Source organism: Chinchilla lanigera, unplaced genomic scaffold, assembly GCF_000276665.1.
Source record: "Chinchilla lanigera isolate Chin_1 unplaced genomic scaffold, ChiLan1.0 scaffold00065, whole genome shotgun sequence".
Lineage (NCBI taxonomy): Eukaryota > Metazoa > Chordata > Mammalia > Rodentia > Chinchillidae > Chinchilla > Chinchilla lanigera.
In genome coordinates this window covers 5,730,637-5,755,369 of record NW_004955466.1, presented here as the reverse complement: position 1 = coordinate 5,755,369, position 24,733 = coordinate 5,730,637, and the positions used below count along the sequence as shown (strand labels likewise).

Here is a 24,733-nt window from a genome sequence, read left to right as displayed (position 1 = left end):
CCCTCTAAACGGCAGTTACCACTGCTACCCTGCTTCACAGGTGGGACGTGGCGGCTCTGAGCATTTATGTAAGCTGCCAAGGCCACGTGGCCACTGACTGGCAAAGTTAAGATTGAAAGCCAGGCCGGGCGTGATGGCGCACGCCTGTAATCCCAGCACTCGTGAGGCTGAGGCAGGAGGATCGTTGTGAGTTCGAGACTAGCCTGGGCTACAAAGTGAGCTCAAGGCCAGCCTGAACTGCATAGTGAGACCCTGTCTCAAAAAGACTACCCCCCAAAAAAAATGAATTTAAAAAAAAGATTGAAAGCCAGATCTTTCTGCCTGTGGGTTTAGAACCTCAGATTTTAACTCTAAGGCTCTAACATCTGTCTCTTAAACTCAGTTGGGCACATACATATTTGCATTTTCTTCCCAGCAGAACTTCTGTCCCGAGGGTGCCTGTTGGATTCGCGGGTACCAAAATGTAGTGGGAGGTCAGCTTTCATCCCAGCAGGGTTCTGCCCACTTTTGATTGTTCTGCGCTTTTCCCTCCTGTGCCCAGTGGCCCAGCACCAGGGGGGAAAGGGGCTCCTTGGTAACCAGGTGGCCCTCACGGACCTTTTGTTTTAGAGTTGAGAGCGTGGGCCAAACGAGAATCACGTAACTCTTAGTAGAGTTCAGAGACATCCGTGTCTTAAATTGCAACAAAATGTAAATATTAACACAGAAAGAGGTGAAACCAAGGCAGGCTGACCTCACAGGAGGCACCGCCACTGTGCCCTTCCCGCGGGACGCCTCCGTCTGTGTGTGTCGGCCCTGCGCCCAGGCGGCAGCTTCACATCTTATAAGTAGGTGAGATGTGTAGGTATCTACAGAACGGACTAAAATAATAAGGAAGAAATTTAAAGGGCGGTTACTTGGGTATAAAATGTAGCTCTAGCCGGAAAAGGAACTCGCATTTGCAGTGGTGGTGTTAGGTCAGGGCTGTGCTGGTGTGGACATGAGGGGCCAGCTTGGATACTGGACAGAGGGTGAAGCTGGGTCAAGGAAGTGGACTTGCCAGTCCCAAGCAGAGCGAAATCAGGAATTGCATTCTGGTTCTGCTTACAGGTTGCGTGAGCGTGAGCAGAGTGAACAACCTTCCGAGGCTTGTTTTCTCGTCTGCACACGCGGAATACGTACAGGCTTGCGGGAAAGTGGCGAGGTGGTCTGTGTGACACTTAGCGCCGCGCCTGTTTCCTAAGAGCGCGATGAAGACGAGGTGTTGTTAACATAGTTATGCTACAGAGAATGACAGCATCTTCCTTACGGACAGGAAGCACTGGCAGTATTACATGTAGCTCCAGAGTACATAGATAGAAAACATTCATCTCAGTGATTTCTGCCATTTCGATGTGGAGCCGTGTCTTAGAGAAGACCTTTTGCTGGGTGTTGTTAGGGAAAGAACTCGGCGTTCATAATCTTAGCATCGCAGAGCTTTGCCTCCCTGGCCTGCTGGCTGCTGTGTCCTGTAAGCTCCTACGGATCTCTCGAAGGGGTGGCGCTGTGCTTCCTCTCTCTATGGCTCCCTGGCTGGGAGGTACACACACACCATGCCCCTACCCAGCGTCTACCCGTCCCACAGTGAAGGTGCCACATTTGGTGGGTGTGGGGGCGTCTCACACACAGCCTATGCCTTCAATTTACAACCCAGGCTCCTGCATCTTAAAAGCCATTCAAATAACTGGAAGACATTTTCAGTTTAAAAAATCAAAGCAGTTGACCTTAGGCAAATGGCTGCCGTCTGGGCCTGCACACTCGGGAGCCACGTGGTGAGACAGGAGGCCCCGGAGCTGACTCACTTCCCCCGGCTCAGGGCTCGCGACTGGAAAAAGCAGGGTGAGCCGATCCCTGGCCGATTCCTGATCACTTGCAGCTATCGACCTTCTAAGGTTGCACGCAATCTTTCTTTTTCCCGTCCTCCCTTGGAGTCTGTTCGGGTTCAACTACCAAGCAAATAAAGCCCAGATTAGTCCTGCAGTTTGCTTATTTCCACATCGAGTTAGCGACAAAGCAGGGCAATTTGATACTGTTATTTTTGAATATGTGTGGAGTACAAGAGATGTGCAAATAGAATTTTGAAGAAATCAAGAAGGCAAATGGTAAATCATTTATTACAGATTAGCTAATAACAGAGTTTTATCTCAAGTGGCAAGAGGGGGTCTCCCCCAAGTCTTGGCCGCTAACAGAGAACAATAACCTGAAAACTAGGAAGTAACCAGATGGTTAGAAATCCGTATCACACAGCTGCTGCTTTTTTTAAAAAAAAATCTAGAATTAAAAAGGAAAACCGAAAGAAGTGAATCCAAATATAGATCTGACCATATATGAAATCCAGAGGAACCACAGGGCAAGTGAAAACTTCCTTAAGGAGGGGGTTGGGGGATTGAGGGACCCAGGGCCTTCACACTGAGCTACAGCCCCAGCCCTTTGTTTATTTTTTGTTTTGAGACAAGGTCTTGATAAGTCACTAAGTTGCCAAAACTGGGCTTAAATTTGAGAACCTCCTGCCTCAGCTTCCCAGAATGCTAGGGTGACAGGTATGTGCCATCATTCCTGTCAAGGTGATTCTTGAAAAAAATTATAAAGACAGATTGATGATAGCAGGGGGAAATGAGCATTTGTAGGAAAAGAGCACGTATGTGTGAGTAAGTGGAAAACCAGGTGGAAAAAAATGTATCTCAGAGACACATTAGTGTGTATGAAAATGAATGATGTTCCCTGTCCTGCAGGGCTTCTTTCCACCTACCAGTTTTGTTCACTCTTAAGTCCTACGTTGGAAAAAAACCTCCAAACGTTAGGAAGTGTGCACTTCTGAGCACACCCCTGAGAAGTTTGTCATTTGACCCAAATGGTGCTTTGTTAGGTGCTAACAAGTTGTTAACAAAGTCTTATATAGAAAACATCATAATTTATCATAATCATAATAAAGTGTTGGGACCAGTGGTTTTGTAGAGCACAGCATAAATCTTTATCCCACTAGAAGGGTCAATATACTCTTTTCATATTGTGGACAAGGTTAAGCAATAGAGTAGAAGTCAAATATATCCTTGTATTAAATCATCTTTTACCTCTGAATTGATACCATCTAATATAAAATTAATAAAATACTTTCATTTACTATCTGGGTGAGATTTTGCTATTACATTGGTAAGCCACCCACTTATTTCAATGTAAAAAGAATTCCTCATACTTTCTTCGAGCTGTACCTGAAGTACTTATTCCTTAACTCAGTATTATTTAAATATCTAGAAGGTGAAAGTCATTTTAGGGTTTTCTCTGAAGAATAGAAAAAATATTTCCAGGTGACTCATGCAGAAGTTTATTACTTGACTCAAGCTATTTTTAGTAGAAGTGTAGATGAGGAATAGCATGTATGTTTAAAGAAAAGCCAGAATATTTTGTCACCTAACCATTTTAAAGAGAAGGTGTTAAGTTAAAAATGTGTGGCATGTTTCGTTGTCCCCTGCAGTATGTAAAGATCTTTTTCTGTTGTTGTTGCTTTGGCCTTTTCTGTTTGAATAGAGCTCACAGCAATGTATGCATTGCTTAATCATGTGTCGTGCAACTTTAAATGCCAGCTGGCCGGTCCCCTGCAATGCTTAGCACACTCACACGAACACGCACACACTCACCTCCCTCTGGGGCTGCAGCGTACTGAACTGTGAGTCGTTGGCTCTGCGGTGCCTGGGAATAGTGTACCTGTGTACGCTGAGATCAGCTGCTTGGAAACCAGTGCCACCCGATCACGTGACTGTGGCTATGAGCGTGGAGGTGAATTTTGCTTTTCTTTCTTCCTTCTCCTGCCCTGGTTTTGTTCCTTCTACCTGGGGGAAATGTCACAGCTCCTCAGGTCTTTGCAGGCCCAGGACTGAAGTCTTTGGACGGCTGGCTTTTCACTGGTAGCTTACCTGTGGGTTTATTGTAGGCTGCCACACCTCCGCCCGAGGCTGACGCTCTGGACTTTGCTGACGAGCAGGGACCTTTGGGACCCACGGAGGAGCAAGCGGGGCCGCCGGCTGCAGAAGTCCTCCATGTCTGCCAGACTCAGGTGGCCGAGCTGGAGCTGTGGCTGCAACAAGCCAGCGTGGCATTTGAGCCGGAAACGTTAAACGCAGACATGCAGCAGGTGGTGGAGCAGGAGCTGGTTGGGTGCCAGGTAAGACTGCCAGGCCAGGGTTCACGCCGGCCTCCTCTCCAATCCCCTGCCGGGGCGAGGCAGTGTTTTCTTAAAGCAACAAGGTGTCTCTTTCTGGTGCTCTGACGCTGACATTCACGTTGGCCCCTCTCGTAGTCCTCAGGGTAATTCGTTGAAATGCTTGAGGTAAGGCACATCTGGCAGGACAGCAGCAGCTAAGGGCTCAGAATCTGGAGTTCAGAGCCAGCTCTGCCACATTAACTGTGAACCTGGAGAAGTTAACTTCTCACCTTTATTTTCCCTGAGTGGTATACTAAGTCAGCTCATAGTTTACAGGATTAAATGAGATAAGGTATATACAGCAGTGTCTAACATATAAAGCATCTAAAAGCTGCTCCATGACTGTTACCTTTAGTAATGGTCTTACGTATTGTGAAGATTCATTCATCAGAAATGCAACCGAGTGTCCTGTTGTGTGAAGGTGCACATTACAGCAGAGACGGGCCTTGCTGACATTTTACCTGGAGCGCTCCTGTCTTGCTTGGGAGGACCAAGGACACCACTTCTTTGGCTTTAGATGCTAGGAAAAGCTCCCGGGCTCAGCCTGAAGGTTGGGATCTCTGGCTGCCCCAGGGAGGAGCTTTGAAATGACACCGTAGCAGCGTAATTGAGAGTCACGTTGCAGGGCCTGACCCCTGCCATTCCCAGGGCTGACGCCTCTGCCATACTGACTTGTTTCTGTGCCAGGCCTGCAGGCGTCCCCTGGTCTGAGTGCCACTTCCCTGCCTGGCTCTGAGCAACTCTTCCTGCAGTTGCGGTCGTTGTGTGGGCAGGGTGGCTGTCCTCACTGCAGGGCTGTGCCTCCTCGCCTGGCTTGGCCCCGCTTACAACACCCAGAGCTGCCGTGGGGCTGGGGGGCGGGCGGATCGTCACTGCCCCCCGTCGTCGGTCCAGACGGTCAGCTCTAGTAGCTTGCTCAGATACTGACACTGCCCTTTGGCCTGGCTGATAAGGCCCAACGAGGGCTTTTGAAAAAGACAAGTGCGGCACAATGCAGACAAGGCTGAACCTGACGCATTCCGGATTGTGAGTCCAGCGACTCACAGTGTCCAGGGTCGGCCTGCCACCCTGCTGCCTGCTGATGGGGCGGGCTCCATGCCAGTTCCGTGGTCATCCCTGGAGTCCCACCCTCATCGCCACTTCTCTCCCAGTGTCAGGATTCCAAAGTCACACAAAGGCGCAGCCACCAGGTGGCAGGAGCTCCCAGGGGACTTCATGTGAGCAGTGCTTTGCCAGGGTCGTGGTTAGAGGGAAAGGGTCCCTCCGAGCAGGAGGCCTTCCCCGAGAGGCTGAGGCGGAGGGTTGGGGTGGGAGTGGGCTGCTGCCCAGGGGAGGAGGAAAGGGAACTTAAGTGTCTGGGTGATGTCCTGCCCGATGGAGAGTCCCCGGGTCTGTGAGCTCCGCAGGGCAGCAGTCTGGGCATTTTTTATACCCGGGGTTTGCTGTACTATTGGCTGACAGATGTCAGCATGGGTTTGAGGTATATACAATGCAGGCGTGCTCTGAATGGCTGAAAACATGCTTCTTCGGGCCAAGCTAAAGCCACAAAATACATTTAGAAATGGACTTTAGTGCAGCAGGACCGATGGTTCTGACCTGCTGGGAAGAAAGAACATAGCAGCCGACACACCAGGGCCGTCTTTGGTCACTCACTTGACAGCGTGACAGAGTTTCATATTGAAATACGTGGAAAGTCTGCAAGTGGTGTGTAAAGGCTAAGTTCCGGAAAAATGGCCAAAGGATAGAGCAAAACAGATCAGTCAAGAAAAATTATATCTGGTAATTCAATATTTGATAAGAAATATTTAGCCTTGATTATTAAAAACGTGAGGTAAAACAGCTGACCTTTTGTTGCTGTATTACATTAGCAAAAATTGTATCGCTGTGGCAAAGTCTAGAAAAATACATCCACCAAAGTTAGTAATTCTGTCTGATTGGTTCAGTGTTTAGAAAGATCCGTTGTCAGTATATACAGTGTCCCATCATCTTTGACGCAGTAATGCTATTAGGTTACATTTACCCTCTGAAAATAATTGAAAATGAGAAAAATGATTATGGTAGCATTGGCTCCCAAACTGAAGACCTGGAAGCAGCTTACCACATTCGTGCCTGCTTGGACCGGGGGTGGTACCCGCATGACTGTCCCATGGGGTGGCGTGGGACCATCTCATCGGGTGGTACAAGCTGCCTGATGGGGCAGTCATGCCTACATGGCCCTGCTGAGTATGTATTAAAGTGGTACCAAGAGGGAAATTGTTAAATGAAATTGTGGAATGTCAACCTGCTACATTAACATGGGAACCACGTATGGAGACATAAAAAAATACTCACAAAATAACCAGGTGTGGTGAGGAGTACACTCTGTTTAAAGCCACTCTTAAATGTGTGAGTACGTATTGTTTAAGCTCGGCAGAATCTAGAGGATGTAAGTTGCTTCCTCGGATGAACGAGTTATATTATTTGAGAATGTGTTTTAAGGATAGAAATTTTCTTTAAGTGTCCCTCAAGGACCTGAATTTAAGTCACACACCGAGTTTTATTGCCTGTGATCACAGTGCTGAAATATGAGCATGCTTCTCTGCCAACTGTGTGCCCAGCCCGTTGGCACGACCATGCGGTCTCCTGAGCCCCAGGAGAGGGCAAACTTGACCCGTGGAGGCGGAATACAATGACCATGACTTACTGGGAAACAGTTCAGCCAGCTGACTTATTTTTAGACCTCTGTATAAATTGGCCACTTGTATCAATGACTAAGTGTTTTTCGTTCCAATTTTTTTTTCTTCTGGGGTGTCCTGATTTTTGGAGGTTTACTTGGCTTGAGAAGGAGAAGAAAAAGAGCAAGGAGAAGAATTCTTAAATAGTCGTGTGGAATTCTTTTTTCTTTCTTTTAAACGTCCTACTTGACTGATGCTCAGATAACAAGAATAGTCAGCATTCTTTAATTTTGTGCTTAATGCTTTTTAAGCATAAAACTGTGTACATATTTTTAATTGGTTAAATCCAATTAAAATTGTGGATTAAGGGATTTGACTCATTAACTCCTCACAATAACCCTGGGTGGGAAATCCTGTGATTGTCCCCATTTTACAGATTTCTAGAGGCAGGCACATATAAAGTGAGAGGCGTAAGCGTACACAGGTACCAAGTGGTGGCACTGGGATCCAAACCCAGGTAGTCCGGTTCCAGCATCTGTGTTCCTAACCCTGTGTTCTACTGGATATGTGCAGCAGTGGTTTTCTAAACTGATTATTGAATTGCTTATTTTAAATTTCAGATTTTATTTCAGAGACTGATATCTGTAGTTAGGTTTGATTTGGTTGCATCCCTGCTGAAAAGCACAGGAATTACGTGGAAGTTTTTCTCTTCCCTGGGGCCCTTCTATCCTGGGTTTTTGAGACCATGAAGTAAAGAGAGTGAATCTCACTTCCTTTGGGGGACACCACTTGCTCAGGAGCGACACTGTGGGCTGGGGGTCTCGCTCAGGGGCACAGCACGTGCCCTGCATGAGCACAGCTCTTTGTTTTGTTTTGTTTTTTTGTTTTGTTTTGTTATTTTGGTTTTTTTTCCGGTACTGAGAATCGAACTCACGACCTTGCGCTTGCCAGGCAGGCACTGTGCCGCTGAGCTAAATCCCCAGCCCCTGAGCAAAGCTCTTTGAGTTCAACCACCAGCACCTAATTTTTTTTTAATTCTTAAAAATGCCCTTCGACTATGGAGGAACAAGAAAACAGCCTGTTGCTAGACACAGGTGCAAGTCTCTCGGTCCTTCTTTTCAATCCTGGCCTTCCTTCCAGCCATCATACCTCAGTGAAAGGAGTCACTGGTGAGGAGGTAATATGCTATTTTTGACAACCCTTAGGCTGTAACTACTTAATAGGTCCCTCTTGCATATCTCTGTCTTCCTGAGAAACCACTCTGAAGATACCACCACGTATTACAGCAGCCATTGATATTTTCCTACTAACCTATCCATAACTGTGTAAAGTTTGTAATGTTCCTATCCTATTTCATAAATGGATGTCTGTTTATTATTATGTGTTTCCTACAACAACCATTGAGAATAGTTAATGATTTTTCAATAGGTCACTCATGTATAGCTCTATTTATTTTCCTTAGAAGCCACTTTGAAGATACCAAAGTATAGTACAACAACTCTTGATAATCTCCTACCTCTTTTGTCTGTAACTCACTATTATTTGTCTATTTGTTTTCCTGAGAAACTATTTTGTAGACAATAATATGTAAAATGATAACCATTGATAATTTCCTACCATTTTGTCTGTAATTTGCTAAGTCCCCCCTATTATTATGTTATCCTTGTTTTATTCTTTAAAATAAAAAAAAAAAAATGCCCTTCACACTGACTGACTGCGTGCCTTCATTTCCTAGGCTATGCTGACAGAGATTGAGCGCAAAGTTGCCTGTCTGCTAGAGACTTGCAAAGATCAGGGCCTGGGAGACGGTGGAACGACTCAGCATGAAGCTGAAGTTCTTTCCCTGAAACTCAGAACTGTGAAGTGCAATTTGGAAAAAGTCCAGATGATGCTTCAGGAGAAGTACAGCGAGGACCAGGTAAAGCATGGCCGGAGGAGCCACGGTGCTGGCATACCCCAGCCAGCCGAGGAGAAGCTGGGTGGGCGGGCTGAACCCACTGTGGAGAAGCCGTACTGAGGGGCGATGGCCTGTCTCTAAGCTGGAAGGGATGGGCATGCTGGCTTTGCTTCTTTTTATTTCCTTTTCCTGTCTAGGTTTCTTACCTCGGTTTTTGGCGGTGGTTTGATTTGGGTTGGTTTAAGCGGGTTGAGTGTTCTTACTGATAATGCAGCTTGTATGAGGCTTCTTACATCAGAAGGGTGTATTTTAAAGGAGTTTTAGAACTCCAATTGACTAGAAAATGCAGACTTTTTTAAGTAAGATTGAAATTTGACATAAAAAAAAAAACCTGTTGCTAGGCCACTTTTGTTATTCATTTACAAATATTTATATATGCTGATCAGAGTGTGATACAATGACAGTGTTCTCGTGATCTTTGAAAGCATCTTGTGTTTATAAATGCAAATATGAGTGTGTGGTGGTGCAAGCCTATAATCCCAGTACTTAGGAGGCTGAGACAGGAGGAGTTCGAGGCTAGCCTGGGCTACATAGTGAGACCCTGTGTCATACATACATACATACATGCACACATACACACATGAATGGAAATGTGCATCTTATGAGTAAAATATATGTAAGGTTTATCTCCAAATTTGGTAAGTGGTTCCCACTTGGGGACTTACGTTCTTAGTAATAAGACGGGCTTCAGGTACATAAGCCATATGCTTTCCCTTTCATCCTACTGTTTTCTGGGGTTTTTTGAAATTTTTTTTTAAACATTAAGCAAATTTGAATTTAAAATCATAATATTTGTTTCCCTTTTAGATTTTTTTTTTACTTTGTTCTAAAGACAAGAAGGCAGTAATTTTCCTGGCTTTTAGTAATTCATTGGATGGCTTAGGTTGAGAAAATAAGGTGATTGTCTCATCAAATGTAGTGATTTTTGAAGTTATTCTAAGTGCATTACATCACAGTATCTTACTGTGCGCTTGCTGTAGCGTATAACAAAGTACTGTCACTTTTTATAAACTTTCCCGCTGGTAAGGTTAAGATAAGGGAGGTCTTTTTATGTAGTCTGCCATCTTGAATTTTTTTTTTTTTTAACAGCTTCCTACCATTCTGAAGAAGCCTTCAGAACATCAAAAAGTTCTCCAGCCAGTTTACCTTTCAGAACTGGAATCTATTATAACTGAAAGGCCACAGTTTAGCAGACTAAAGGATGTCCCACAGCAACAGGTAATTTTGGCCACCAGCAATTGTAAGAAAACCTTGTGCCATTGGAGTTTCTGCGCATTTGACTCTAAGCTGGGTGTGACCTGGGTGGTGGCGTGTGTGCAGTAATGCTGTTTTCAGCATTTGCTGCGTTGCTTCCATCTGCCGATTCTGGGGACATGAGCTTTAAGTTGTATCATGTATCAAGCTAAGCAGATACCTCCAGGGTGACCTTAACGCTGTAACTACAACACCACTATGCTCATTGTCTCAAACATGGTAGTGTATTTTTGTTGATTTTTTGAAACATATGTCTAATTTAGTTTAACACTTGGCTATTCTTTGAGTGTTTTAAGTGGGCTTTTGAGAAATAGAAGTTAAGAAGGACAGACAATCAAGAAAGAGAAATAGTAAACAGTGATTTTAAAAAGTGGTTCAAAATAAGATTATTTCAATAGAAGAAAAAAATCTTTAAGTATTAACTGAAAAACTGGATTAACCCAGCCATTTGAATCTTACTCAATTATAGGTTCTGGAGTTAAAGCCGATGGAACAGAAAGATTTAATCAAATTCATAGAATGTAATGCTAAGAAAACATGGCCACAGTATTGCCAACAGGATAAAGATACTGCTCAGGAATCATCTACAAGGTAAAACATTGTAAAATAGTCAGGCAACAGGAGATACACGTTTGGGAGGATGAAATTTTTTTAAAAGCTATTCTCAAAATAAAATGTAATTTTAAAAATTGTATAGATTTTTTTTTTTTGATGGTTCTTTTTACTATTTTTTCGTCCTCAAAAGTAGCAAAGCATCTGACTCTGACAGTGAAGCCCCAGACTCCGTCCTTGCATCACCGGGCCAGGGAGGAGATAAATGGCAATATCTCCGCCATGAACTGGCGTCGAGAACGCAGCTGCCTCTGCCTCAGGTTGTGGAGCCCCAGGTCAGTGTGAGTCTGCTCCCCGTGCAGCAGCCTGTTTGTCTGTGGACCCAGTGAGCGTGCATTAAATCCACAGTGTGTAGCAGTTTATGTTCAGAAAGCAAAGCGCCAGGTAGGCTCCGTGCCTGGCCCGCGCTTTGCCTTCATCCTGGGAATCCGCACTAGGTGCCCCTAGCACCCTGCGCGTCCCAATCGTAGCGCTTCCTGCACTACTCACCGGTGTGTCTGTCTTCGCTACTGGAGCATCTAAGAAGAAAGACCACATCTGCCTGGTCTGCAGTTGTGTGTAGCACAGCGCCGGGGACTCAGGGTCTTAGTGACCGTTCGTTGAACGAGTAAAGGAATGAATAATATACGTTCATTTTTAAGGCGCTTTGAGAACTGCATAGCGCTGCATGAGCGTCAGTCATCACAAGGTTCTTTGGGCCCTAGCTCCTGCCGGCTTGTGTGTGAGGAACGCCTGTCATCCCCGTTCCCACCCGCAAACGTTACCAGGCCGGCCCACTCTGCTGGCTGCTGCCGCCTTTCTCTCCACAAGGAGCAGATGAGCACAGCGCTCGGGCTTCTGTGTTCAACCAGGACTGAGCCTGCCTGGGCAGAGGCTACCCATGAGTTCCCACTTCCCCGGGCTGGGGGATTTCTCTCCTGCAACAACCTTATTTGACCAGTTAAAGTTGAATCAGTCTCCTTGGTACGGCCATAGTCTTGGTTTCTCCTCCTCGATATGCACTGTAAAATTTGTATTCAGGTCTCTTTGAAAGAATCGAATGCCATCCAGTAGTTCTTTGCCCAGGCAAACTCATCTACCATTGCCTTCTTTTAATATATTAGCTTTCCAGAAAGACATTAACTCTGGATCATTCCCTCCTGAAATCACAGCTCTTTTGCAGTGCTTACTTGGCTTTTCAGTACCAGATCAGGGTGTAAATGTATCCCTACATGTGACTTGCTTGTCATTCTAGGAATTAGCTATACCAGGAGCCAGTGAGGAGCTAGTAACTACATAGTAAATAGGCGAATAAATGGATTAGTAGACAGATAACCTTGTAACGTAAGTATCTCTGCTATTAAATTGAATGATTAGTGTTTTACTTTATTCCTCAAATTATGAGTTGTTTCCCCTGATCCTCATAAATGGACCTTCAGGTATCTAAATACAGCCTGTCATGACGTTTCAAAGCTGCCTGAAATATTTAAAGTTTTTTCATATAAATGATATGGTAAACAAGAATGCTTACCAAGAAGGTAATTCAGAAGACTGCACGCAAAGACATTTTTCTATTTACATTCGCATCAGCATCCACTCTTGCTAATTAGCTCTCCCTTTCCTACGTAGGTTGCCGCAAGTATAAGTACTCTCCCCAGTGTGAGTGTGTGTAACTTCAAATACCCTACAACTGAAGAGCTGAAAACTTACACGACCCAGCTTGAAGACCTGCGCCAGGAAGCTAATGACCTTCAGACACAGGTACAAGCTGCGTGTTGTACATTTTCCTCATAGCAAAAACATGAAAAATAAGAGAAGTAGACTATCTTAATTGCAAGTTGATCATAATTTTATTTACCAATCAGTGGAGCACATAATGGAATAGATCCTAAAACTGCAAATCGAGTTGACCTTGCTTGCCAAGTCTGCTAAATTTTGTAGTGGCTGCCCGGAGTAAAGGATTCTAAATAGGAACCGAGAATTAGCAGGAAAGAGGACGGTGGCTGATGGGTGCTGTCTGCAGTGGTGAGGTGGGCTGGAAGGGTGAGGAAGGAGGAGAGGGAAGGGTGCAGGCCAGGTTTCCAACTTTGAGTAGACTTAACCTGAAATGGTGTGATGGGTAGGTTAGGGATGCATCAGAGAACCCAGGAGGAAGCAGCCCAAGGAGGAGTGAGTCATTACTAGCCTTGGCATCTCTTAAACTGCTGGTCAGGCATTCAAGGAAGCCATGAGTGAAGAAAAAGTAGTTCCGTGAGCTTGTGCTAAAAGGGATCTGTAGCTCCCTAACTCAGTGGGTACAATTGTACGGCCCCAAGGGCTTCTTCAGAGCCGTGCATTTAAGGGTTGCCTTGATGATCACAGTCAGTCCATAAATGATAGTCCGCGCTCCCTGTCGCACTGCCTATCATTCATTCTTTTTTCTCCCCCGGTTCTGGATATCAAACACAGGGTCTTGTGCTTGCTGAGCAAGTGCTTAGCCCTGAGCTATACGGCCACACACCCAGCGCTACCTTTAAGATACCGTATTTCCTCTTCCTAATTAACCCCTGCAAGCTTGTCTTTTGTGAGTTCTTTTCCTTCTCCTGGCTCTGCTTAATTCCACTGACCCACTTTCTCCTACCGTAAATGCAGAGGGCAGGAGGCAGTGGGAGGAGGGATAGTGTGGTTTATCTGGGACCAAGTAGCCGCTTGGATGGACTGGCTAAGGAAGCCCTGCGTCTTACGGTGGACACTGTAATTCATCAGTAGTTAACACACGACTAAGATTGAGTTTCTTAAACATGTTTTTCTCTAGTTTTCTTTCTTTTGTGGCCTAGCTCTCGTTCCCTGATTAGTAAGAGCACTGACTAGTCCAGGTTTTAGAGCTCATTGAATTGAGACAGCTTATTAGTAAGACAAAATCTAACTGAAATTTCGGTCGAAACCAGGAAAAATGTACTTTTAGAAAGGCAAGGAGGGGCTGAGGATATAGCTCAGCAGCGCAAGCGCCTGCCTGGCAAGCTCAAGGTCCTGAGTTTGTTTGCCGGTATCCCCACCCACCCCCGCCAAAAAAAGGCAAGGAATCAAATCCTAATTTTTTTTTCGTGATTCAGGAAAATGTGACAGAAGAGCAATATGTCAGTTTGGACAAGAAGTTATTTGACTTCTGCCTGACGCTCAGCCAGAGCCTCGGCAGCGTGGAGGAGCTGCTGCAGACGCCAGGGCTGCTGCGGGAGGACGCGCCCGGCCAGCAGGCGCACTGCGAGGTGGGCCCGTCCCTTCCCCCAGGCCCCTGGCCCGGCCCGGCCCAGGCCACATGGGTCAGTGCTCATCCTCTGCCTTCCTTCCTGTCCACTTCACAGGAGCTGGCTCTTGAGCTGAAGAAACTGTATTTAGCGCTGGGTGACAAGAAGGATGACCTTTTGAAAGCCGTGACTTGGCCTGGCACGGGCGCCAGTTTGCTCCTTGACTGTTTCAATGGCCTCCAAGTCTGCCTGGAGCGTGCGCAGGTGAAGGCTGCCTGGAGAAGCAAGTCGCTGAAAGCTGGCCTCGACTACACCCACAGCTATCAGGTATGGTGCCGAGCACAGGGCGGCCGCTCTGCGGCGTGGGCCCCTGATTCATCCCTCCTCCCGGCACGATTAGGAATTGCTAAGGAAGGTGGTGAGACCCTCCTGTGCTTATGGTTGAAACACGTTTGAAAGGAAGTCCCTTTCCAAAGTCTGTGTATGACTTTATTAGGATGGGCTTACTCTGAAGTTTCTTTTCTTACATACGTCAGCTGTTTAATAATTGTAATGCAGGAGGGTTTTTATTTTAATTTCTAGGCAAGGGAGAGTCGTTAAAGGTTTTTCCCTGTACGATTCAGGTAGGTTCATGTGGCAGACCTCTCGGGTGGATGGAGCAGGGAGAGGCTTGGCGGAGAGGCTGGTGGGAAGCTACTAAAATTACCTGATAAAAAAAAAGAAGGAGACGCGAACCACTTATGAAAAGTCAAACCTGAATCTGATCAGACTTCTGAAATCCAAGTAAAACAGACACAGGGGAAAGCACATGTTAAATAGCACCACGGGGATGCAGTCTGCCAAACCTAGAATCACTTACTCACTTTTTTGTTTGTGCGCACAAATCCAAGAAATAAAAGGGAAAGAGGATGTGGGATTCTACAGGTTAAAAGAGTTAGTAAGAAATATTAATCCAGGGGCTGGGGATTTAGCTCAGCGGCAAAAGCGCCTACCTGGCATGCGCAAGGTCGTGAGTTCGGTTCCCGGTATCGGAGAAAAACAAAAACAAACAAAAAAAAAGAAATATTAATCCATCACAGTAGAAAGACCTCACCTGGATCCCAGTTGAAATGAACCAAAAAGACAAATTATAGGTAATTAGAGAAATGGGAACCCTGTCTGGATAGTTTATCATACTAAGGAATTCGTGTGGATTTTGACAGGAATGTGTTGGGTTTGTTTGTTTAGTTATAGGAGGGTTCTTTTTTTGGCAGTACTGGGGGATTGAACCCAGGGCCTTGGCACTGAGCTACATCCTTGGCCCTTCTTGTATTATTTATCTTGAGATAGGGTCTCACTAAATGGCTCAGTCACCCAAGCTGGGCTTGAACCTGTGATCCTTCTACCTCAGCCTTCCAGAGGGCTAGGATTACAGACATTTGCCTCCAGCTCCAGCTATATTGTAATATTTTTGAATGGAGAGAGCTTTATCTTTTGAGATACAACATACTGTTAACTAACTTGCTGTCTGATATTTGCTTCAAAATATTCTGATGAGAGAGGGACATACAGGGCAGAAGATGGCAGGACTTGTGAGAGCTCAGTGATATGATCGGGGGGGTTCCTCTACTTTATGTTTGAAATTTCCAACATCAGAAAATTGTAAAATCTCAACTAAATTTAAGAAAGCTCATGAAGGGCTAAATGAGATTGCTCAGTTTCCTGCATTTATCTTTTCTACACAGAATGAAATAAAACGATTATATGATCACCTGGTGAAGAGTAAGACAGCTCTTCAGCAGTCTTTGAATGAGATCAGTGGCCAGAGTATTGGAGACCAGCTCCAGGTAACCACTCACAGTAATTCACATCGGTGTCACCGTGGGTCCCAGAGTCCAGGCGTCCGCTGTGCATGCCCCGGGCATCTGAACCGCTTCCCTTTCAGAGCAGGGGCGAGGCTCGAGTAAGTCAGTAAAATGGAAATGATGTCTGCTGACCATTAGAGACGTCTCTCAGGCACATGTATTAAGATAGGAAGAGACCATTTTCACCATCAGTGGCAGGAAGTTGTCGGTCCAGGCTGCTGAGGGAGTCAGAAAGAGGCCTTCCCCCGCTTGGCGGTGCACTGGTTGTTCCAGCTTCCGGGGATCGCTTGCCTGTGTGTCAGAATCTTAGACACATTTCTGCTCCCGAACCAGTGGATTCCGCTCACTGACCACACAGTAACTGAGGACCGGCACATACAGTGATTGTTCGGGGGCTGGAGTCCCACGGTTCCCAAGGATATAAAATAGATGCATAAAAATAAACATGCTCATTGAAGGAGGGACCTGGCCACACTGTGAATAGCCCAGATGTCCATTAAGCGCTGCCCGTCCCTAAAGCAGAGCGCAGCCCTACGAAACGGGGCTCACCGTGTGCTTGAGAGGTGCCGGAGGTTTGGGGGCTGATTTGACGAGCTGCTCAGGTGCAGGTCTCCTCACTGGTCCTGCGTGTGAGGAGCGTGTGCTGGGCACAGCGGGGCCGCACGGGGCCCCTGGGAGATGGACAAGGAGAGCTGGAGGTGGAGGAGGGGCATGCGGAGCTTTTCATTTTCCTTTAATTTCTTTGACCAAAAAAGGTACTTCTCTGACTTACCAGAGGCTTCTCCTCCACTTTCTCCTTTCTCTCTTAGAAAGCAGAGGCGTATACAGCAGAGCTACAGAACTCTGAGAACCGAGTGGCCAAACTAAGAGACGAAGGGGAGAGGCTTGGCTTACCCTCCACAGTCCTGCAGGAGGTGCACAAGTTAGAGGTACGGCCTAGCAGAGCCCGCTCCCGGCCCGGCGTCACGAGTGGGGAGGCTGCGTTCTCCCGAGAAGGTGTAGGTGGGTTCTGCGTCTGAATTCTTTCCTTGGTTGGATGAAATACCTGTGTACACCTTTCCCTCTCAGGATGTGCTGGACGGCATGTGGGGCATCCTCAGAGCTAGGTACTCGGAACTCAGCAGCCCCTTCTCCTCTGAGAGCCAGCTGGACGCCTTGCTGCAGGGCCTGGGGGAGCTGGTCAGTATCGGAAAGGAGAAGCTTGTGCAGAGCCACTTACAAGCCAAAAGCAAAGCCGCTTTACAGGCCCACCTACAGAACCATAAGGTAAGGCCGAGCCGTCAGATTCTTCCTTCCAGGGCCTAGGAACTCAAGATTTTTCTGAGTTTGATGGAAACTAGCCACGTTCTTCCCTGGTGAAGCACGCACCATTTCTTCCTGTGCAAACATGCATTCGTGTCCGGCAGGAACCTTAAGCCCCAGGAGCACGGCTGTGAGGGGGACAGACCCGATCCTTATGTTCCGCTGAGCTAGAAGACAGACACCCATCAGTGAGCCTTCAAAAGACTTACGGCTAAAATTTAGATTCATTCCGGGAGAGCGTTCAGTAGGAGAAACTGACATAGGATTGGAAAGGGCTTCTGAGAACTGGAATCATAAGGAGAATGCACTATTCTGTAGTGTCTAGTACAGGAAATCCTTCCGTTTCCCACTAATTTCCTGATCACCAGCTGAAGGTGTGTGGTAACCTAAGTGCTGGAATAAAAAGCATAAGGCGTAGTCTTACCTTGTGAAAGCTCATAGTCCAGCGCCTTTGGTAGGTGGACCTCGGTGTAAGAAAATTAAAAGGTAAATACTGAATAAGAAGTAGAACACAGCAGGAGAAAATAATATTGATTCCCTTACTGTGTACCCAGCCCTTCCCTAGATTCTTTTGCAAACAGTTTGCCCTTTTCAAAGAGTAGAAGATGCTTCTATGATGTTGGGAGGTCTCTCCAGACAACCAGGGGAAGGACCCAGCTGTGGAGGCTGAGGGACTGTGTGACGAGAGCCTTCCTCTTAAATGTCTGGAGCACAAACATGGTCAAGTTGATGGACCAGGATCCCTTTCGGCCCCAGTGAGCAAACCCCTTCTGCTTAGCCACTTCCGTTGAGCAGCATGAGAACAAGGGTTCAGGCGTCGCATCTGCTGGATACGTGGGCTCCTTCGGTTTGCACGCCGAAGATGTACTCTCTTCAGATGAATCCGCACCTTCTAGTCATGTATTAGAACTCAAACCAACTGAGCGAGAACGATCCATCAGGACACCAAAGTGGACCCACAATCATGTCTACTGCCTAAAAGATTGTTTTGTGGGAAACGTTACTTAAGATGATATCTCTTTATAATTTTTTCAAAGCCCATCCGTTTTCAGAGGTGTAGGAATCCATCTCAGTTTTCTTTTTATTTTCTTATACACCTGACTCTGTGCTGCTATTCTGGGATTTTGGATTATAAAACAGAAGCAACTGGATAAAAAATTGAAGTGACTTGGTTGTAAGAATTTTAACAATTTGAAAATAATATTAAAAACTTCTTCCCTGTTGCAGGTGTTTTTCCGGAAGCTTGTTGCGGACATGCTGTTGATCCAAACATACTCTGCCAAGGCGTTTCCTTCTCTGTTAGAAAAGAGAGAGACATTCTGGGCAGAACAAGTAACAGAAATTAAGTCACTTGAAGACAAGGCTCAGCAGTGTGGCACGAAGCTGCAGAGTTTGCTGCAGGTATGTGGCATTGTCAACTTTGTCTGTAGCTGCCGTGCCTAACGCCTCCAGGTGTTGAAAGTGTCATTGGTAAAGCTGGAGCTAAGCTGGGGGAGTGACAGAAGGGAACGTCAGCCTAGTGCTTACTGCCCGCCCGAATGGACAGTTTGCTGGGATTTCTCATGCACAGATCTGGGGGTTGCGACATCTTTCCCCCTTTTAATTTCACGTAAGAATTAACAGGATTGAAGGCACACTGAGGCCATGAGTGAGATCATTTGGCTTAAACAGTTACTGGTTCAGAAACTGGACTCTAGTCTCAGATATCCCATGGCTAAAATGGATCATGACATTCTTGTCTCAGTTCAAAAAAAATTAAGGGCCGGGGACATAGCTCAGTGGCACAAGCACCTGCCTGGCAAGCGCGAGGTTGTGAGTTCGATTCCTAGTACCCCCCCCAAAAAAAAAGAAAAGAAAAATTAAACATGCCTGAAGTTCCTTTTCAGTTTTAAAGTTTCCATTTCTTAGTAAGCCTTTCATGGGCAGTGTTAGCACAGAAAGACAATTTAAAGAAGGGAATGAAGTATTCAACTCGGTAATGTTAGAAGGAGTTATTTTATGCTAACACCATTTATTCTCTAGTTACGGTGCCAAATTGATACTTAGAATATGTCATGGTACTGAAGAAAAAGACCTCATGGGTCCTGTAAAAGCAGGTGACCCACTACCTGAGTAGATACCACAATTAGTGAACTTGTTTTTCCAAGGATAATTTCTAAGGTCAGTAACTCAGCCGTGTGGTGTACTAGGACCCAAACGGGTGGGCTTCTACGGAGATGGGGAAGCAGGAGCGCACAAGATGAAGGGCAAGGCGTAGTACCCCACTGTCCCTGTCCTCAGAGGACTGACCTTCAGGTGCAGGCCAGAATAAGGTCGGGTGGGCTTGGGATTGCAGTGGAGAGGGAGCAGCCTGATGGCAGATTCTGTCAGAAGATTTTAAAAGTAAGCTCCTTGCCTTTCCGAATAAGAGAAGGGCTCTCTTGTGACTGCCAGGTCTCTGCGGGGTGCTTTATTGCATTAACTCCCTTCGTCATTCACCCAGTCTGACCATGCAAGCGTAGAACATGAATGGCAACCAGGTTTCTCTCAGACCCCATCCTCCAAAGCAGCAGAATCATTTTCCATTAGACACTGAGCTCTTACTAGAGTGAGGGATATTGCTCAGGTCCGCCTGAAATCTGTGCTTTAATTTTGCGGGGCCCTGGCGTTCATGTTTGTTTTGCTGACTCTCTGTGATGGTCTGAAACCGAGCTGAAAACGGACTCCCACTGTGCCATGTTGTTGATTCTCTAGAAATGGGAAGACTTCGATGAAAACCATGCATCCCTTGAAAAGGACCTGGAAATTCTCGTCTCTACGTTGCCTTCTGTGAGCTTGGTGGAAGAGACAGAGGAAAGGCTGGTGGAGAGGATCTCACTGTACCAGGTATTTTGCTTCCTGCTTTAAGTCAGCCGAGTGGTGGCCCACAGCACCTTGCATTTTGTTTTGACTAAGTGGCTGGATTTTGAAGCTGAGTGATTTGAATTGGAATGAAATACTGTGTTGTACACATGGAAACGCTCCCCAGAGTGTGAGACAGAGGAGAGCGGGAGGGTATTAGAGACAATCAAAGTGTGTTAGTTATGTGTATGAATCTGCCACAATGACACCCATTCATCTGTGTCACCAGTTTTTAAAGAGGAAAGAAAACAAATAAAATGTTTACCACACTGCTCACAGGGGGATTGCAGATTTGCATAGCCATGCGTCTGGCTTCGGTTGAAGACCTTGGTTTGGCCCCGCTTCCTTATTTGTCACTTTTGTGACCTTCCTGTCTCTCAGGGGCACTGCAGATAATCAAGCTCGGTCTGCCTTTCTCCGGGGCTGGACTTGGTGCACCGTTACTGTGGCAACGAGCTGCAAATGGGAAGAATTTGTAAACCACGAGGCCTCCAAACGTTTATTAAGTTTCATTGCCTTACTGACATCCCAAGTAGACATAGGCTGTGAAACAGAATGTGTTACCTGCCCCCGGCATTAGAGAAGACTGTAAACTCTGAAACTGCTCTTGTGTCACTTTGAATCTTGTTATTATCAAAGTTTTTGTGTCTCTAATGTTAGCGCCATAGAAATGATAAGCCCTTAATGTGGTTTTCAGGTGGCATTGAGAGCATAACCAAGGCAAAAACAAGTTGTAAATCTTCTCAACAGAAACTTGAAAGTATTTAGTTTTCACTTTAGAATACTGTATAAAAGGTCAGAATCTGGGTTACAGACTAGAGGTAGTTTACTTTTTTAAGTTTTGAGATAGGGTTGCACCAAGTGGAACTTGGTGATCCTCCTGGCTTGAACTTGTGATCCTCCTGCCTCAGCCTCCCAAAGTAGCTAGGATGACAGAATACCATGCCTGGCCCCAACTATCAGTGGTAAAACTTCAAAAACAGGTTCATTGCCTGAATAGACTGTATGGGAAAATGAAAGCCAGAAATACATGACAGGACCCTGGTATTCCTTGGGACATGTTAGCCCCTGTGAGGAACATTCTCCAGAGGCTAGAACGGTGCTTTGTACTCTCTCGGAGCCCCACAGCCTACAATAGGTAGATCTGAGTGTCCCAGGGTGAGCGTGGGTACTGGTCTAAGGGTACAGCATGCAGTTGAAAACAGTACTTTAAGAGACAATCTAATACTAGCCGCCCTAATATGAACCTATTTCCCCCACATCCCCTAAAATATGAGTGTGGCTCTATTGTTTGAATACTTTAAAAAAAAATTTTTTTTTTTCTAAGACTTTAAATAAATTTGCCATACTTAAAAGCAGATCCATCCACAAAGTCCTCCTCATAAGAGCATTCTCTGTCCTCGGAGCCAGGGGGCAGTTTGTGTGTGCGAATGACGTTGCAACCTTCATCAGTGGACACCTGTGGCTCAGGTGTGTGGCCGCTGAAGCTACTATGTTCAAGCACTTTGTGCCACCACTCAGCCCGGGGACCAGCACAATCTGGTTCCATTTGTAAAAGGGAGGAATCTAAAATTGAAGCGGTTTAGAAAGCCTTAGTGTAAGTGGAAGGCTTAAAAGACCAGAACTTTTTTTTTCATTGATGTGAAACTTTTTTTTTTTGCTGGGTGTGGTGGCACATGCCTATAATCCCAGCATTCAGGAGGCTGAGGCAGGAGGATCACCTTGAGTTTGAGGCCAGTTTGTGCTATGTAATGAGATCCTGTCTCAGCCCCCACCTCAGTGTTTTTTTTCCCCTACCTTTTAGTAGTAGAGATTACCAATGGGAGTAGGGAAAGGGAGCTAGAATTTTTGGTAACTTGTAAAAAGGTTTAAGTTCACTGGAAAACTGCAGAAGTTCTATTTTGTTCATAATTTCTTTTTAAAGATGAAACTGCTGTCAGGATAAGTGGCATTGGCCGAGCCAGGCTCGGAAGATAATTGCCGTGAGACAAGTTCTCTTCAGGGGGTCCTGTGTTCTCGGTTCTGAAGAATTTTATGTTTTTCGTAAAATGGGTTTAATAATATGCTGTGTGTTTCAATTCATCCTTTTAAAGTTCTCTTCCTTCCTGCCTGCCGAATCCTGACATTCAGAAGCCTCTAGAAGATCATTGCCCTTAGTGTTTCCGTGTTGCACACACCAGAGAAATGTTTTCCTGTGCATCCCCTTGGTGTACGGCTGCAGTATTCCGAGGCCCAGAGGACAGAAGTGAGGACCCTGGCTGGGTCTGCAGTTGGGGTGTGGACCCGGGAAGGGAAAGCTGGGGCGCAGGCTCCCTGAAGTGGGCTGCAAGGGCTGCTGGGTTCAGCCTCGGCCACATAGGAATGCCCCATCCTCCAACCAGCTTTCTAGAGGCACGGGAAATCCTGACCTCTCTAGCTTATGCAGATTGTATGTGACAAGTTATGATTTTCAAAATAATATCTAGGTCAAACAAAACCTGTCTGAAAACCAAGCAGAGTAACACATGCCCATACGTCCAGCTCCTTGGAGGACTGAGACAAGAGGGTCCCTTGGGGTAGGTGTTGATGGTCAGGCTGGCAGTTCTGCAAGATCTCTGAGAGAGACAGAGAGACAGAGAAGGGAGAGAGACAGAAAAAGAGAGCATGAAAGATGTCAAGCCTTCCGCATATGACCTCTATACAGCCAGTTTGCTTTTAGTTTCTTGTTTTTTTGTCTTTTGGAGACAGGGTCTCGCTATGCAGTTCAGACTGGCCATGAGCTCACTTTGTAGCCCAGGCTGGTCTGGAACTCACAACGATCCTCCTGCCTCAGCCTCCCAAGTGCTGGGATTACAGGTGTGCGCCGCCACCTCGCCCAGCTTGTTTTTGTTTTTAAATTTTAGATGATAGAATTAATTGTCAGATCAGAATCTTCAGATTTGAGCTGCGAATGTAGCTCAGTGGTAGAATGCTTGCCTAGCATGCACAAGGCCCTAGGTTCAATCCCAACATTGGAGGAAAAATCAAACACAAAAAAGCCAAAAGCAGTCAATCAATCAGTCACTCAATCTGCAGAACTTTGGCTTCTCGTCCACATACAGTAAGTCTGTGGAGCTGGATCTGTTTTATAGATAATCACACCTTGTTGTGAAAGGCAATCAATAACCCATCAACCAGGTCTCTCCAGGCTTGGGCATGGGGAGAGTCTCAATAGTGCTTCAGTAGCCTGCAGTGTATGTTTTCAAAGCAAGTGCTTGTGACTAGATTGGCAGATTTTGTTCTCTTTTAAACAACTCAGCCCCTGCCTTTTATTAGCAAATCAAAAGGAACATTGAAGGAAAGCATGCCCGACTGTACCAAACGCTGCGTGAAGGCAGACAGCTGGCGGCGTCCGTGAGCTGTCCGGAGCTAGAGGGCCAGATCACCCGACTGGAGGAGCAGGGGCTGGCCCTGAACAGGAAGACGGACCACGAGCTCCACAGACTGCACACGCTGCTCAAGCACCTGCTCAGGTACGTTGCCTGAAGGGTGGATTGGCTTGCACTGTCTGTGGAGAAAGACCTTGGCGGGATCCTGCAGTCATCTAAATTCTTCATGCAGTCTCCTGCTTCCCGTGTTCTCAACAACCTAAAGCCGTTGCATCCCCTTCTGGGTCAAATGGAATCCAGGGTTGGTCTCTGCTACTGGTTTGCTAGACCCAGAATAATATGCAGTAGGTTTGCCAGGAATATTCATTTACATCTATGGAAACTAGGAGTTGTACTGTAAAATAACGTGTAAGTTACCTTTACACCAGATGTTGCAGTTTACCCTCTTCCTGAAGTTTTATAACTTAAACAAAATTAAATGGTTTTAACTAAGAGAATCATTTGCAGAAGTCTTTTGCATTCTTCAGAGGGTTTGTTTTGCTCAGTTGGCGCAACCTTGAACCATTTGAAGATAGTAGAAAACAGAGAGGAAGCCTTCTTCTCATTCGGAAGGCTGGCCACCTAAGCTCAAGGAGTCGTCAGAGGGCAGTGTGTGTCTGGATATTTTCATCAGATAAATATATTGTCATCCAGCCAGCAGCAGTTATATATGCTGACTATATTTTTCTATAAACATATTGATAGGAAATATTTGGAAGATAAAGCATCCTCTTTGTCCTTACCAATGGATTAGTATCCTTCTGGGTATAACTATAATAAAAAGTAATAAAAAAAAATGCCTTTTTTCCTGATTAGCCATAATGGAGGGAGTCCCAGAAAATAAAAGAGCGTTGAATTTGGGGCATGGTATATGTTGTATGTAATATAATCCTTATAAATGTCACAATTTTCTGAGTAATAAGGCTGGTCAACACAAGAAAATACACATCAAAGGAAGACGAAAATATGCTAGTGGTGTCTGTCACCAGCAGACAATTCTAATTATCTTCTCTCCTGCTTTGCCCCTGTTAGTTACAACAGGGATTCGGATGAGTTAACCAAGTGGTTGGAATCTTCCCAGCAAACTTTGAATTACTGGAAAGAACAGTCCCTCAATGTGTCTCAGGACTTGGATACAATCAGAAGCAACATAAAGAAATTCTTTGTAAGTTACAATAGGATCTGCTTAGGTCAGTGTCGGTCAGCAAACCACTGCCTGAGAATCTCCATCCCCTGTGCTCTCTGGTGTGTATCTCATGTCTGGAGTAGTGCTTGACAGGAGGGCTGTGTGTGTGTGTGTGTGTGTGTGTGTGTGTGTGTGTGTGTGTAGATTTGTTTACTGTGTTCAGTTGTTCTGACCATATATATATATTTTTATATATATATGTATGTATTTTGTGTGTGTGTGTGTCTTTTTTTTTTTTT

General features: G+C 45.7%; 1 protein-coding gene across 5 annotated transcripts in view; it reads left to right on the top strand.

Annotated features, from left to right (window-relative positions):
• Syne2 (spectrin repeat containing, nuclear envelope 2) overlaps positions 1-24,733 on the top strand; it is a 279,867-nt gene that overhangs the window by 171,013 nt on the left and 84,121 nt on the right. For 3 of the 5 annotated variants that reach the window (XM_005399143.2, XM_005399142.2, XM_005399141.2), the window contains exons 65-79: positions 3,947-4,177; positions 8,606-8,788; positions 9,917-10,045; positions 10,551-10,672; positions 10,827-10,968; positions 12,302-12,433; positions 13,765-13,917; positions 14,014-14,223; positions 15,621-15,722; positions 16,550-16,669; positions 16,809-17,006; positions 18,270-18,443; positions 19,776-19,907; positions 23,217-23,413; positions 24,341-24,473. In XM_005399143.2, the coding sequence (XP_005399200.1) occupies positions 3,947-4,177; positions 8,606-8,788; positions 9,917-10,045; positions 10,551-10,672; positions 10,827-10,968; positions 12,302-12,433; positions 13,765-13,917; positions 14,014-14,223; positions 15,621-15,722; positions 16,550-16,669; positions 16,809-17,006; positions 18,270-18,443; positions 19,776-19,907; positions 23,217-23,413; positions 24,341-24,473 (2,358 nt within the window). Of the gene's footprint in view, positions 1-3,656; positions 3,793-3,946; positions 4,178-8,605; positions 8,789-9,916; positions 10,046-10,550; positions 10,673-10,826; positions 10,969-12,301; positions 12,434-13,764; positions 13,918-14,013; positions 14,224-15,620; positions 15,723-16,549; positions 16,670-16,808; positions 17,007-18,269; positions 18,444-19,775; positions 19,908-23,216; positions 23,414-24,340; positions 24,474-24,733 lie in introns of those variants that run through there. The other 2 variants (XM_013521920.1, XM_013521919.1) reach the window with 2 other exon arrangements.